We start from the raw sequence: 14,558 nt of genomic DNA, 5'->3' as shown, positions 1-14,558 counted from the left end.
GTCTTTTGGGGATTCTGGAAAGGGCATAAGTGTGAAAAGCGGCCATAAGTCCCTTTTTTTTCAGTGCCGTTGTAACTTTGAACAATTGTAAGCCGACAATGCCCTGTATTCAAAATCATCCCCTCTCATTTGTCAGTTTCAAAAAAACCCCAAAACCTCCATTGATGTTTTGGCTGGCCAAAGGACCTCTCCCCCTCTACAACCTTTGCCAAGAGAACAACCAGCCTACCCCTACCCAAGTAACACCAGCTTTGTGGTGCAATGGTGTTGATTTCAGAAATTGAGTTTTTAAAATAAAAGAAAAAAACTGCATTACAGATAATCAGAGTTGGAAGGGACCTTGTAGGTCATCTAGTTCAACCCCCCCGCCCAAGGAGGAGACCCTACACCATTTCTGAGAAATAGCAGTCCAGTCTCTTCTTAAAAGCCTCCAGTGATGATGCTCCAACAACTTCAAAAGGGAAGCTGTTCCATGGGTTGATTGCTCTCACTGTCAGAAAGTTTCTCCTTATTTCCAGGTAAAATCAGTTTCCATCCATTATTCCTTGTCTGGCCTTCGGGTGCTTTGGAGAATAGCCTGACCCCCCCTCCTCTCTGTGGCAGCCCCTCAAATACAGGAAGATGCTATCCTGTCTCCCCTGGTCCTTCTCTTCCCTAGACTAGCCAGGCCCAGTTTCTGCAACCATTCATTGCATGTTTTAGCCTCCAGTCTCCTCCTCATCCTGGTTGCTCTTCTCTGCCTTTTTTTCTAGAGTCTAGTTTAGTCTACTTTTTCTAGTGCATTGAGCTGAGCCGATGAAGTCTGGTGCCAAACGCAAGGAAACCCGACCGTTTGGACGGTCACTGGCTCGAATTTAAACCAAAGATCTGAAGAAACCAGAAGCCTAGTAATTAGATGACTAAATATTTCCTTCCATCCAGCAACTCTCTCCCCTCCCTCCCTCCCTCCCTCTCGAAACAAACATGGACATTTCCTCCGCCTGGAGCTTTTCTGCAGAAATTTGTGTTGGGTCCAGCAAAAAAAAATGTCCAGAACTTCCCTATTTTGGAAAAAAAAAAAAAAAAGGCTCACTGATGGCTTGTTTGTCCCTTTGCTTCTTGCAGGATGCGCTTGCCGTGCTCTTTGCATGTCTCTGAGCTTTTTTGGGTGGGGTGGGGGCTGCATGGCACAGAACCTCTTCTTAAAAAGGATGGGTGGGAACTAAACGCACAGGGTCCGGCTGGATGCATTTGGGTTGGGGTTTAACACAGGGGTCTCCAACCTTGGCAACTTTTAAGCCTGGAGGACTTCAACTCCCAGAATTCCCCAGCCAACACTGGTGTTGGCTGGGGAATTCTGGGAGTTGAAGTCTGCCAGGTTTAAAGTTGCCAAGGTTGGAGACCCCTCCTTTAACAGACCTCTTTTGCTATCGCTTGTGTGTTTGTTTTTCCTGGTTTTTTTTGGTGGGTTTTTTTTGTTTTTGCTGCAGTTTATTAACATTGTCTTTTGTCTCTTCCTCCCTTTTTTCACGGTCAATGTCTTTAATTCCTCCCCAATCTCTGCTCAACACTAGCCATGGCGGGTAAGCACTCTTTCTCTCTCTCTCTCTCCTTCCCCTCTCTGCAGTGGGGCGAGGGACAGGTTGCATGAATGCCGACGGGAGGGTTTTGTGGCGTGGCACAAAAATCTTGGCAGGTGCCCCTTGTTTCGGCGGAAACTATCCCAGACCCCCCGCAAGCAGTCAGGGACTGGGGTCTCTTCGGGAACCTTGGGAGTTAAAATGTTTCCCTTTATAGGTGGATAGCAAATCTCATGCACCCAAAGGTGCTTTTTTTTTTTCCAAAGGCAACTGGACTTTCTGGTTTTTCTTTGAAGGTGTTTCGCTTCTCAGTCAAGAAGCTTCTTCAGCTCTGACTGGATGGTGAGGCATGGAAGGGTTTATATTCCTTGCAGACCAAGCTGGTCATTTGCATCCTTTTAGAGGGTCGTTGAGGCCACTTGGAGGTTCATCTGTGTCCTCAGGGTCACCTGAGTGGTGCTCCGGGTTCCTATAGTAGAACGAAGATGTTCATCCCAAATTGTCTAGCTAAAAGTCTGTTGAGATTCTCCGTCATCCAGGTCATGGTTGTCCCAAGGGTGCCTTTTTTTTTCCCCAGGGGCAATTGGACTTTCTTGTCTTTTTTTTCTTTGAAGACATTTCACTTCTCATCCAAGAAGCTTTTTCAGCTTTGATAGGAAAGCGGGGAATAGAAGGATTGATACTCCTTGCAGACCGCTGGTCATTTGCATCCTTTTAGGGAGTCCTTGAGGCCACTTGGAAGTTTGTCCGTGTGTCCTCACCCAAGCGGTGCAAATAGTTCCTGTAGTCTGCAGTTGGTGTGGACTGTGGTGTGGGGTCCCATAGCGTAAAGTCTAGGGAGGGTCATCTTTCAAAGGAAAAACCGGAAAGTCCAATTGCCTCCTGAAAAAAGCACCTTTGGGACCACCATGACCTGTATGACTGACTATCTCCATAGACTTTTAGCTGTACAAGAATGGATTTCCAGAGGAAAAAATTGCAGACTACAGGAACTATAAGCACTACTCAGGTGGCCCTGAGGACACAGATAAACCTCCAAGTGGCTCTATAAAGGATGCAAATGACCAGCTGTCTGCAAGGAATATAAATCCTTCCATTCCCCACCATCCCATCAGAGCTGAAGAAGCTTCTTGGATGAGAAGTGAAATATCTTCAAAGAAAAAACTAGAAAATCCAGTTGCCTCCTTAAAAAAAGCACCTTTGGGACCACCATGACCTGGATGACGGAGAATCTCATGGTATATTATTCTAAACATCCCTGCTCTCACTGGCAGAGAATTAAGTAGTCCTTGACTTGCAACTGTTCCAAAGTTACGTCAAATGCTAAATAGGCTCCTTATACCCTGAATTATATATACCGACATCTGGCCTCCCCCTTGCAATCATGTGACTGCAATTTTGGGCGCTCGGCACCCACCAGTGTGGCAAATACCATTTGCCGCACCTGTGGTTCCATGACCATGATTTAGAAGACCTCCACAGCTCAGTGGTGCCACCTGTCTACCTTACCTTTTCCAGTGTATTAAACTGAGGGCCATTCTTAACCCCCCACTTTAATCTGGTCAGTCTTTCTCCAAATCCTTCTGAGGAAGGAACCCTGCTTCCGTCCCGTCATTTGTCTGGAACTCTGAAGAGGAAACAAGGAATTGGCCGTATGAATTTGGGGTGGGAACATCCTGTCTGCAAACAATGAACACGGTTACCAAGGTGTGGCACTGCACACTTGCTCCAGCTTCCCTTCTCGAGGTGACACTGATTCATAAAAGCCCCAGGGCAAGGGTGTCCAGCCTTGGTCCCTTTAAGACTTGCGGACTTCAACTCCCAGAATTCCCCAGCCAGCCATGCTGATGATTTACAGCAGGATGAGGGTTGCAAGTCTGTTATTGTAGGGGCGGCCAAACCTTTTGCCAGGGGCTGTGAAGGAGGAAGAACAAACAGTATGTGTGAGCAAGACACCTGTCCTTTAGGCATGTGTGTGGCTGAACACACGTGCACACATGCACATGCACAGAGTTTGTTCACGGAACCATCACTGCCTCTCATCTCTCATAACCTTAGGGCAGTTCTGTCCTAATAGGAAGGAGAAAGCAAATTCTGTAGTGCCTATTTAAGTAGTAGTATTTTTGTGATAGTGGTAAATATCTGTAGCGCGGAATTAACTTGAGGGTGGAGATTTATTCTCCAAGCTTGTGGGTTTGTTTTGCAGTGTTTTGTTACCAGACTAGATAACACCTTCAGTGGGGTTTAGGGAATGTCAGTGTTCTTCTGTTTATAAGGGCTGTGGGTTTATAAGGAGATGACGGCTCCCTTCCCCCCATTACAAGACCTACTGACCACACCAAGCCCTTATAAACAGAAGAACACAGATACTGACACCCCCCTAAACCCCATTGAAGTTCTTACCTAGCCTGGTAACAAAAAGTTTGGAAACCAACCCACAAGCGTTAGAATTCTTTTATGGGCCAAGTGTTTGGACACACAGGGAATTTGTCTTGGGTGCAAATGCTCTCAAGTGTACATAAAAGAAAAGATACATTTGTCAAGAGTCAAGAATCATCAGGTGCAACACTTAATGATAATCACAGGGTACAATAAGCAATCAAATCATACTAGGAAATAGTCAATATAGATCAGAAGGATACAAGCGACAAAGTTACAGTCATACACTCACAAGTGGGAGGGGATGGGTGATAAGGAGTGATGAGAAGATTAATAGTAATAGTAGTGCAGACTTCGTAATAGTTGGACAGTGTTGAGGGAATTATTTGTTTAGCAGAGTGATGGCATTCGGGAAAAACCGTCCTTGTGTCTAGTTGTTCTGGTGTGCAGTGCTCTATAGCGTTGTTTTGAGGGAAGGAGTTGAAACAGTTTATGTCTGGGATGTGAGGGGTTTTCATAGCCCTCTTATCAGTTTTACCTGGATTCCACATTTGACACCTAAGTGCTGGTGGAAATCTAGTGGAACAAATTTTAACTTCGATGAAATAATTATTAAAAGGAATGGATTTGTTGTATTTACCATACCCTCATCTAATTCCAAAATAGGCAAAGTTGGAGCAATTCTAGCTCTTCGGTGCACACCGCAACGACAGATTTAAAAAAAAAAAACATGAAAATCAAATTAACTCTTATTTTTAGTGATTTGGAAACCATAAATAACCGAGACTAAACCAACATCTTGTCCACGTTGACGTTCCAAGCGTGTGATGTGAAAGTACTGAATCCCAGCTCTCTCTTGTCCTGGTTCCCCATGTGGAGCCTCTGTGATGATTCCAGGGCAGAGGTCCCCAAACTTGGCAACTTTAAGACTTGTGGATGTCCGCTGTGTTGGCTGGAGAATTCTGGGAGTTGAAGTCCACAAGTCTTAAAAGTTGCCAAGTTTGGGGACCCCCCATCTAGGGCTTCCTGGATGGTGAACGCCAGAAGGGAAAAGCTCTTCTGAAGTAGTCCAGCGCCATCTGGCGGGGAATCCACACACTCTTTTCCTTTCAGATTCAGCCCCAGGAGATCAGCCCTCCGCCAACTGCCAACTTGGACCGCTCCAACGACAAGGTGTACGAGAACGTCACCGGCCTGGTAAAGGCAGTTATAGAAATGTCTAGCAAAATCCAGCCGGCACCCCCCGAGGAGTATGTCCCCATGGTGAAGGTAAGGCACGCACACCGCCCAAGATAACACAGCTACTCGTGGGCTGGAAGAAGCATTTCAGATACGCATCCTGCTGCAACCCTTGGTGTAAGATTTGCTCGCTCTTCACAGCAACACTATATGAAGGTTGTGTAGGTCACATTGTGGATGGAGAGTGGAGCGGGCCGCATCCCTCATTACGGCCTGTGCTGGCTGAGGCTCGTTCCTCAACATAGAGGGAGTCGTAGTTTCTCCCTCCAGGGCTGGGAAAGTCCAGCCATTTCCTGCTGGTGGCTTCAACTCTCTTTTCACCAATGTCTTCAGAAATATACTTGTATTTATTTGTAACTCACTTGATACCCGTGCTTCGTTACAAAACCATGTGGTCAGACTTAAGTTTTTGGGGAGGAAAATAAGGGGAAAAAAATTCTGCCTCTGCCTACCAGCATCCATCGATATTCATCTGGCTAGCGTCCAATCAGTGTGTGAAGACAGTTGAGGGCTGTTTGGAAACTGAAACAGTATTTGCTTGTGAACGAGGAGCCATCAAAGAGCCTGGGCGTGGCTTAACTCAACTGCTCTATACTAAAGCTGGCTTGGTGCTGTGAAACGAAAACTGAAACTCCTCTGCTTGTATTTTGCATTTGGAAGAGATTTCTTTTCAGGTGGGGAGGAGGAGTAGAACTCCTTAGCATTAGAGCGTGTTAATAATAATAATATAGGAAATACTAAGGCTCTGATGGTCATTTCGAAAAATCCTCTTAGCGGGCACTTAGAAACCAAGAGGAACATACGTTGTGGGGGGAAATATATATATTTCACCATTTTCAACTGGGGCAATTGAGGAGATCTCCCCACCCCCTGCCCCGCCCATTGCCCCAGGTGAAAATGGTGGAATTGTAGCCCAAAATATTTCAGGGTCCCTAAGGTGGGGGATCTGCTGTAGGTAGCTATTGCCAAGCGTTTAGAGTATACGGATTTGTATTTGCTTTACACATTTTGCGTATTTGTATCATGCTTTTTTTGTCAGAATGACAGGGCTCAACCTGTTTTAATTCTGTTTCATTGTCTTGTGGCAGGAGGTGGGTTTGGCCTTGCGAACTTTATTGGCAACAGTCGATGAAACCATTCTGGTCCTCCCAGCAAGCACTCACAGAGAGGTACAAGCACTTTTCCCCTTTTCTTTCTTTCTTTTTTTTTTCATTTTGCTTACCTGGATTATGGCCTGCCGTGGTTTTCATCTGAATGCTTAAAGCCTGTGTTTAGGCTTTGCTTTGTTTTCTACTAATACGTCAGCCAGTTCACTTAGATTTTAGGTGGGAATAAAGGTAACGAACTTAGAACAAAAAGAAAATGGCGTCAGGTTTGTGGTTGTGTAAATCGGTAAAAACGAGTGGCTTTATTTGATGGCAGTTCAAATACTCCGCAGCTAAGAGGAGGATTTGCAAGTGAAGGAGAGAGGGTGACCGATGCAAGAGAAAACCTAATTTATTTATGTGTGCCTACGTACACTCACACATGACACAACCCTCCACTTTGCTCACTTCCAAGTCTTGAGGATGTTGACAAACAGTAAATTATTAAATCATGTAAAGTAAGTCGAATTTGCCAATCCAAAGGATTTAATTCCAGAGACATTCAGAGGAAAAAATTCAGTTCCGGTGTTCATTAATACATTCAAGATCTAGCAAAATGTTTCTCAACTTCAGCAATGTTAAAAGTGCGTGTGGTGCCTGGAGAATTCTGGGAGTTGAAGTCCACGCATCCTAAAGTTGCTGAGGTTGACAATCACTGCAGAGGTTCTACGTACCAGATTTATCTTCTTCACGAGGCTGCTTGGAGGCAGGCCTGGTGTTGAAATTCAGGAACTCCCATTTTACTCCTTCCACGATAAGATAAAGGGTGTGTAACGTCCAGCTTGTCCTTTTGTGACTTAAAACCCGTCATCCTGTCTTCTCTCTGGGATGAGAAGGTGCACCTCCACTTGCTGTTATGACGTGCTTTCTGGGTTTTGAAGAATGCGATCACATCTCACCTTGGTTGACTTTTCTGAAGGCTGAACATCTCCTTCAATCATCCCAAAGGTGCTTTTTTTTCAGGAGGCAACTGGAGTTTCTTGTTTTTTTTTTCCTTGAAGACGTTTCGCTTCTCATCCGAGGAGCTTCTTTAGCTCTGATTAGATGGTGGGGAATGGAAGGATTTACCCTCCTTTGCGTTCTTTGAGCTGCTGAAAGGAGCGTGTTGTAGACTGGATAGATGGATGTCATATCCTTCCCTGCCTGTTGAGAAGGTGCGGTTCAATGTTGACATAGATGGCCTCTTTTGACCCCCCCTTTCAAACCAGGAAGGACCACATTTTACACAGAAGGCTGCCATCACTCACCATGCAGTCAGAGCTGAAGAAGCGAAGTGAAACATCCTGAAAGGGAAGAAAGGCAGTCCAGTTGCCTCTTGGAAAACAAAAAAACAAAAAACACCTTTGTAGCTCAGGGTTGAAATGGAGTCCTTTGTGCTCTCGGAGTCCTGTGGTTTTTCTTGCAGATGTTTCATTACCCAAGTAGGTAACATCATCAGTGTAAGACGAGTGAGGTTTGCAGAGAGGTGGTTTGGGTAATGCAATGTCTGCAAGAAAACTAGCAAGCTCCGGATGCATATATCCTGGCCTTTATATTCATTTGGGATCAACCATCAGGGACCCATTTTCTGCTTTCGTGTTGCTTTAGATGTGCTTTTGATACCGCTTCTTACTCACTCTGCGCTCTCCTTAACCCCCTTTTTCAGATCGAGATGGCTCAGAAACTGTTGAATTCTGACCTGGCGGAATTGATTAACAAGATGAAGCTGGCTCAGCAGTACGTTATGACCAGTTTGCAGCAAGAATACAAGAAGCAGATGCTGACCGCAGCTCACGCCCTCGCTGTAGATGCCAAAAACTTATTGGATGTTATCGACCAAGCCAGGCTAAAATCTCTTGGCCAGTCCAGGCCTCACTAGAAGTGGAGATCCAACGGATTTATGCATTGCAGAGTTTTGAGAAAAGGATCATTACCGAATAAGCAAAGGGCAGCAACCCTTTCACAAGCAGGAATGAGGACGACAGGTGGCTCAGTCCCGAGATTTGACAACTCGTTGGTTCTCTCAAGTTTGTTTGTTTTTTTTTAAGAAATCAATGCCAAGAAAAATCCAAAAACTGAAACTAAAGGCGGCAAAATCTTAAAAAAACCCATTCAGGTTTTTTTTTTCCCTCACGTTATTCAGAATGTGAAATGTTTTAAAAAGAGATGAATTACATTTTCTTTCTTCCAAACGAAAACTGACAAAAAGGAACTTTTCTTTCTTTTTTTTTTTTGGAGTTGCAAAATCCGAAATCGTGTGAAGAATTCTGGGACACCCGAGGGCTGAGAATTTTTTCCCACAACGTATGAACTGCTGTTGACTGGAACCCTTTTTATATCGGAACACTTAATAATGCCACAAAAAAAAAATGCTAATCACAATTTACAGAGAGATTAAAAAGCTATATTTTCAAAGTGTCTCATTTCAAAGCAAATTTAAAAACAAAAAAAATCACCGCCATCGGTTTTTCCTACTACCATGTGGATGTATGCAAACCATTGGGACAGAACGTAGCCGTAGAAACACAACCGAGAACTCTTTGTCTGTCACCGGAATAACATGCCCTCCCCCCCTTTTTTGTATTTTCCTTCTAAGAAATGGAGCTGCATTTAGAAGTTCTGTAACCATACATGTCCCCCCCCCCATTTATATATAATTTATAAAGAAAGATTAAAAAGCCATGGTAAATATTTTAAAACTGCTTGAATTCAACTCATCAAGTGCCTGACTGTGGTGTGGAACTGTTAAGAATGCATGTATCCTTTGCGGGGAGAGAATTAGGCATTTTTGAAGTATGCAACATTACAAAAACCTTCAATAAAAGGAGAAAGGAGGTGCCAAAGAGCCCCGGCTTCTCTCACGAGAGTAAAAATGTCTATGTAAATATAATTTCTACTTGTAAGTTTTGTACAATGAACAATACAAACATGAATCCCTTCAAGGATACACCAGGGGTCTAGTGGTCCTAATGAATTAATGTCTGTGTTATTTATGGAAACTCTTCTATAAGACCTGTAGGTAATCCTTGACTTACCCCAATAGAGCCCAACATTTTTGTTGCTCAGTGAGATTGGATTGTTTTGCCCCATTTCACGTTCTTTCTTGCCTAAGCTAAGTAAATCTGGTTTCCCCCAGTGACTAGTCAGAAAGGAATAAAAGATGACCACATGAACCCGGGATATGGAAACTTTCGTAAATATGAGCCGGCTGCCAAGCATCCAATACTGATGTGATCCTGAGGGTTCACGAGTATGAGAAGGAAAATGGTCATAAATGACTTTTGTGCCCATGTATCATCGCATAGTCACTAAATGAGTGGTTTTAAGTCAAGGACTACCTGATAGTAGCTTCAAAAATGGCAGGCACCTACCTAGTCAGCCCTCTTTCCAAAATGCAGTGTGTGAAAGAGTTACGCGCACCTGCAGCATTCATTAACAAAGACCAACTTTCATTGAAGCGTTTTCCTCTTTATTATAAAGAGTAGAAAAAGTGCAGCTCAGTCAAAAAGACCGAAGCCCATGTCGTCGTCAGATTCTTCCGACTCTTCTTTCTTTTCTTCCTCTTTCTTCTCTTCAGCTACGAAACAAGTAACAGCATAGATTAAGCCAAGTAGTGAAATTTTTACCCCAGCCCAGATAATTGAAAAGAACGACAATGCCAAGGACTCAAAACGCATTCGGAAGAAGCCATTATTCCACTCACCGGGAGCAGCACCGCCAGCCGGGGTCCCTCCTCCGGCCGGAGCCGATGCGGCTGGAGCACCACCACCAACTCCCACGTTGCAGATGAGGCTTCCGATGTCGATGCTGGTTAGAGCCTGGTCACCAGTCAGAAAGTAGCAAAGGATTAGCATTAGCTGAAAAAAGGGCCGGACTTCACTGTATATAATCTTTATGGAACATCATTTTTCAGCCTTGGCTACTTTTAAAGACTCGTAGGCTTCAAGTCCCAGAATTCAAGTGAACAAGTCTTTAATAAAAAGTTGCTATGGTTGACAAAGCACCACAGAAAGTTGTAACATGCTCTAGAGCCATAATGGCAAACCTATGGCACGTGTGCCACAGGCGGCAAGCAGAGCCATTTGTGTGGTCATGGGAGCCCCAGGCAAACTTACATGTGCGAAAAATGGGCCTTCTGGAAATACCGGAAGTGCTGAAATGGGCCTGTTTTCAGCCTCTAGAGGCTTCCCCCGAGCCACCAGGAGAGGGAAAACAGCCTCCGCCGGGCTCCAGAAGCTGAAAATGGGCACTTCCAGTATTTCCAGAAGGCCCGTTTTTCAGCCTCCCAAGGCTGCAGAGGCTTTCCTCGAGCCTCCAGGAGGGCGAAAACAGCCTCAAATGGGCCAAAAATCAGCTGGGAGGTGCACGCATGTGCAGTGCAGCTAAGTGGCAGGGGTGTTGTGTGTGCAGGGGGAGGCGGGGCATATTGCATTGTGGGTGCCGGCACGCACACACTTTCGGCATACCACAACAAAAAGGTTCGCCATCACTGCTCTAGAGCAAGGTGTCAAACTCAAGGCCTGGGGGATGGATCAGACCCACGGAGCTGCCTTGGAAATGGTGATGGACTGGTCTACGGTGCCTCTGCCAGTGAAAATGGGAGCCCAGGAGGGCCATTTTCTCTGGCAGAGCGCTTGGGCTGCCACAGGCGCCCCCTGACACGAGTGATGGAGAGCTGGCCACGCCTACTCCACCCCCAAGTCAAACAACCCTGCTGCAGCCCTCAATGAAGTAGAGTTTGACACTCCTTGTGGCATGACTCCCACAACTCCCCCACCCTTCTGAGCTGGGGCCTGCATGTGACGCATCCCACCCACCCAAGTTTGAAACTTATTACATTTTTATGCCAACCGTCTCCCTTACAAGGTGGCATTTTGGTATACTGTGTAACACTGGTATGCTGGAAGCTCTGTAGTGGATAAGAAGATGCTCCAGAGAGTTATAAACACAGCACAAAAAAATCATTGGTTGCTCTCTTTCTTCTTTGGAAGAGATTGCGAAGACCAGACTCCTCTCTAGAGCACTAAAAACCTCCGCAGACCGTTCTCATCCTGGACATTCATATTTTAAACTGTTACCATCAGGGAGGCATTATAGGTGTCTTAAAATGAGGACTAATAGACTGAGAAACAGTTTCTTTTGTCTTGAATCAAACAGTGCATTTGTGATTTAACCCTATGTATATAGTGGCATTTTCAAGCAGTCTAACTTACTATATATTTTAAGATAGGTTTTAGACTAGGTTTTTAATTATTATTTTAATTTTTAAATACTCTGTAGTGATTGTGATGTAGTGTTTGGGGCACTGGGCTGGGGTAGCTTTCAAATGTCCTTGTATTTGTAGAATGCAATGACAATAAAGGTATTCTATTCAAGTTCTAAAGCAAAACATGGGAAAACTAAGATGATTCAAAACTGTCCTACAGTAGTGGAGGCACATCAGGGCTCCTCTCGTTCCACTCTGCAGGAATGGTTTTAGGGCAGAGGGCTCTCCAGCCTCTTTGCTGACCACCAGCGAAGGGCAGCCACCCAGAGCCAGGGGTGTGTGTGTGTGTGTGTGTCTTCACCACTAAGCAAACAGCTTTACACCAGGAAAACCTTTGTGTGTGTATAGCTGCCTCCCTTTTCCTAGGTTTTTAGTCCAAAGCAAGGCTGAGGATTAAGGGTGGCTCACCCTATGAATGCTGCCAATTCCCGGGATTTGCACTGGCAAAAAGCAGCGGTGAAAGTACAGGTAGTCCTCGACTTACAACCATTTGCTTAGCGACCGTTCAAAGTTACAGCTGTTCTGAAAAAAAAGCGACTTGTGACCATTTTTCACCTTGTAACCACCTGATCCAAGTTCAGATGCTGGGCAACCGGCGTGTATTTATGACGGTTTCAGTGTCGCGTGGGTCACCTGATCCCGTTTTGCGACCCACTGAAAAGCAAAGGGGGGGGGGGTAATCCCGGTTCACTTAACAACCAGGTTACTAACTTAACAGCCGCTGTGATTCACTTAACAACCGGAATAAGGGAGGCCGTAAAAAAAAAAAAAGCGGGGTCCCACTAGGGTCGTGAGTCGAGGACTCCTGGTTATCTTCGCCAGCGGACCCTCCGCGGCCTCGTTTTTACCTTCGCAAAGAGACCCGGCCAGAAAGGCTCCACGTTCACTCCCGCCGCTTTGATGAGGGCGTTGATTTTATCCTCCTGGAAAGGAAGCGAGACGAAGGCGTCGTTTAAAATACATTTCGAAACCTTGAAAGACGTCGAGCCTCACGCGCTTCGCGACCCGCCCCCACTCGAAGCCCAGCCCGGAGGGGGAAAGAACCGAGACCCGAGCTCGCCACGCGCGGGCCCGCCCGGCCACGAGGCCTTCCCGCCGAGCGCCCCTCTCACCGTGACGGTGACTTCGTCGTCGTGCAGGATGAGGGCGGAGTAGATGCAGGCGAGCTCGGAGACGGAGGCCATGGCTGGGAACTGGGGGCGTGCGGTGCCAGTCGCCGGGGAAACGCGGCCTTAGCTTCGGCTGAAGAACGCAGCACCTTCCACGCTACGAAAGAGCAAGGACTGAGAAAGCGCGCCGGCCTGGCCCGGCACTTATAAGCAAGCTACGCAGCCAATCGCGAGCCGATTTGGCCTGAACGTAGCCAATAGTAGAGGAGGTGGAAGGCACTGGCCAATGAGGCTAGCCGTGGGGCGGGACTCCGTTTTGGGCTAGCATCCCGCGAGAATTTGGAAAGCCAATCACAGAGACTAGTGCTCCCTAGGCAGGATTTCCGACCAATCCGTGAGGGCGATATTGATTTCTGCCGCTGAGGCCTTCAGAAGCCTGCCCCACAGTGGAGCTTTGTCGATTAATATATTTCTATTTTTTACAAACCGTAAAAAATGTAGCTGCTCGCTGTCCACATCCCAAATCAAACTGACAGGGATTATAGGAAACGAAAAAGCCGATTGAACCATATTTCTCAATCGGAGTCTTCCAAGAGGAAGGGCTGGACTTAACTCGATAGCGCTCTTCTCTTCCGGAGGAAATGGCTTCTTGGCCGGAAATCAGAGAGAACGCATGACGATGCCCCATGGTGAAGAAAAACTTCCGCCACTCCCGCTTCCTCTTTCCGGCTGACGCTATCGGGACGCCGGAAATACACTTCTAGGCGGGAAAAAGGCGACGCGGGCGTCCCTCTCCGTCACGGCTAGGGACGACGGGAGTTGAAGTCCGAAGCGCTCCCGCCAGTCAGGATGATACTCTATAAGTCGTTCGTAAACTGGGCGAGGCCAGCGGGTCCGAGCTGCGAATATCCAGACTAAACTGAAGCGGATCTCAGCTAGGAAAGCCGGAGTGGCCGCTAGAGGGCAGCGCGTGAAGTTTATTCTCTGGGCTGCTGCCACCTGTCGGCCATCCCCATCTATTTAGCCTGCTTTATTAACCCAGAAGTTGGATTTGCTGGTCCTAAGCATAGTGAGGGGCCAGTCCTGTCGCTGAAAAACAGTGCTGCTGGGCTTTGGCTCCCCTGCCCTCTCAAAAATGGGGGGCAACCAGTTGCTAGCCCACCCACAAGATATTCAGGGAGCCACCAGACGGAGCCATACGATATCTGGGCTAGACCATCGCAGTGGGGCTAGGCCTGAAGAGGAAATATGTGACACTCAATAGCAGAAGGATCCCTGATCAATAGCCTAGTAGTTGGCAACCTCTTAAATATGAGCCAGCACTGTGGTGCAGCTGTCCAAAAACAAGCCAACAAAATCCTAGGCTGCATTAACAGAGGGATAACTACACTTTGCATTGTTCAGCTTTATAAAGCTTTAATACAAGACTGTACTTGGAATACTGTATCCATGATATAAAAAAAAGACTCCAGAATAGGGGGTGTCAAACCCACAAGCCAGATGCGTCATGGTACAGGTTATGCCCACCTCAGCTCCACGAAGGGGGGAAAAAAACATCGCAAAATGTCATGTGACAGCAACGTGATGTGAGTTTGACCCCCATGCTCTGGAAAGTGTTTGCAAAGAGCAACAAAGAGAATTAGGCAGTGGAGGCTAGAACATGTGAACAGTTGCAGGAATTGGCTATGTCTAGTCTAATGAAAAGAAGGACTAGGGGATACATGATAGTCGTCTCAAAAGTGCTGCCACAAAGAAGAGGAAGTCTCCAAAGCACCTGAAGCAACAGGACAAGATGCAACGGAATGAATCTTATCAAGGAGAAATTCAACCTAGAACCAAGGACAAATTTCCTCACAGTTAGAACAATCAGTGAAAGGGCTTG

General features: G+C 46.2%; 2 protein-coding genes across 25 annotated transcripts in view; one reads left to right on the top strand and one right to left on the bottom strand.

Annotated features, from left to right (window-relative positions):
- PTK2 (protein tyrosine kinase 2) overlaps positions 1-9,174 on the top strand; it is a 210,428-nt gene extending 201,254 nt beyond the window's left edge. For all 24 annotated transcript variants that reach the window (XM_087931786.1, XM_087931783.1, XM_087931779.1 and 21 more), the window contains 3 exons: positions 5,052-5,207; positions 6,266-6,346; positions 7,968-9,174. In XM_087931786.1, the coding sequence (XP_087787912.1) occupies positions 5,052-5,207; positions 6,266-6,346; positions 7,968-8,180 (450 nt within the window). In that variant the 3' untranslated portion in view covers positions 8,181-9,174. The remainder of the gene's footprint in view (positions 1-5,051; positions 5,208-6,265; positions 6,347-7,967) is intronic.
- A 574-nt stretch (positions 9,175-9,748) lies between these two features.
- Positions 9,749-12,856, bottom strand: RPLP1 (ribosomal protein lateral stalk subunit P1). The gene is made up of 4 exons (XM_026716043.2): positions 12,680-12,856; positions 12,416-12,490; positions 10,005-10,119; positions 9,749-9,878 (listed from the first exon to the last, which is right to left on the bottom strand). Exons 1-4 carry the CDS (start codon positions 12,749-12,751, stop codon positions 9,799-9,801), a joined length of 342 nt encoding a protein of 113 aa, XP_026571828.1. The 5' UTR covers positions 12,752-12,856; the 3' UTR covers positions 9,749-9,798.
- Between the last annotated feature and the right edge of the window lie 1,702 nt (positions 12,857-14,558).

Source organism: Pseudonaja textilis, chromosome 3 (assembly GCF_049901715.1).
Source record: "Pseudonaja textilis isolate UNSWEBS1 chromosome 3, rPseTex1.2, whole genome shotgun sequence".
NCBI lineage: Eukaryota > Metazoa > Chordata > Lepidosauria > Squamata > Elapidae > Pseudonaja > Pseudonaja textilis.
This window is presented reverse-complemented; position numbering and strand designations above follow the sequence as displayed.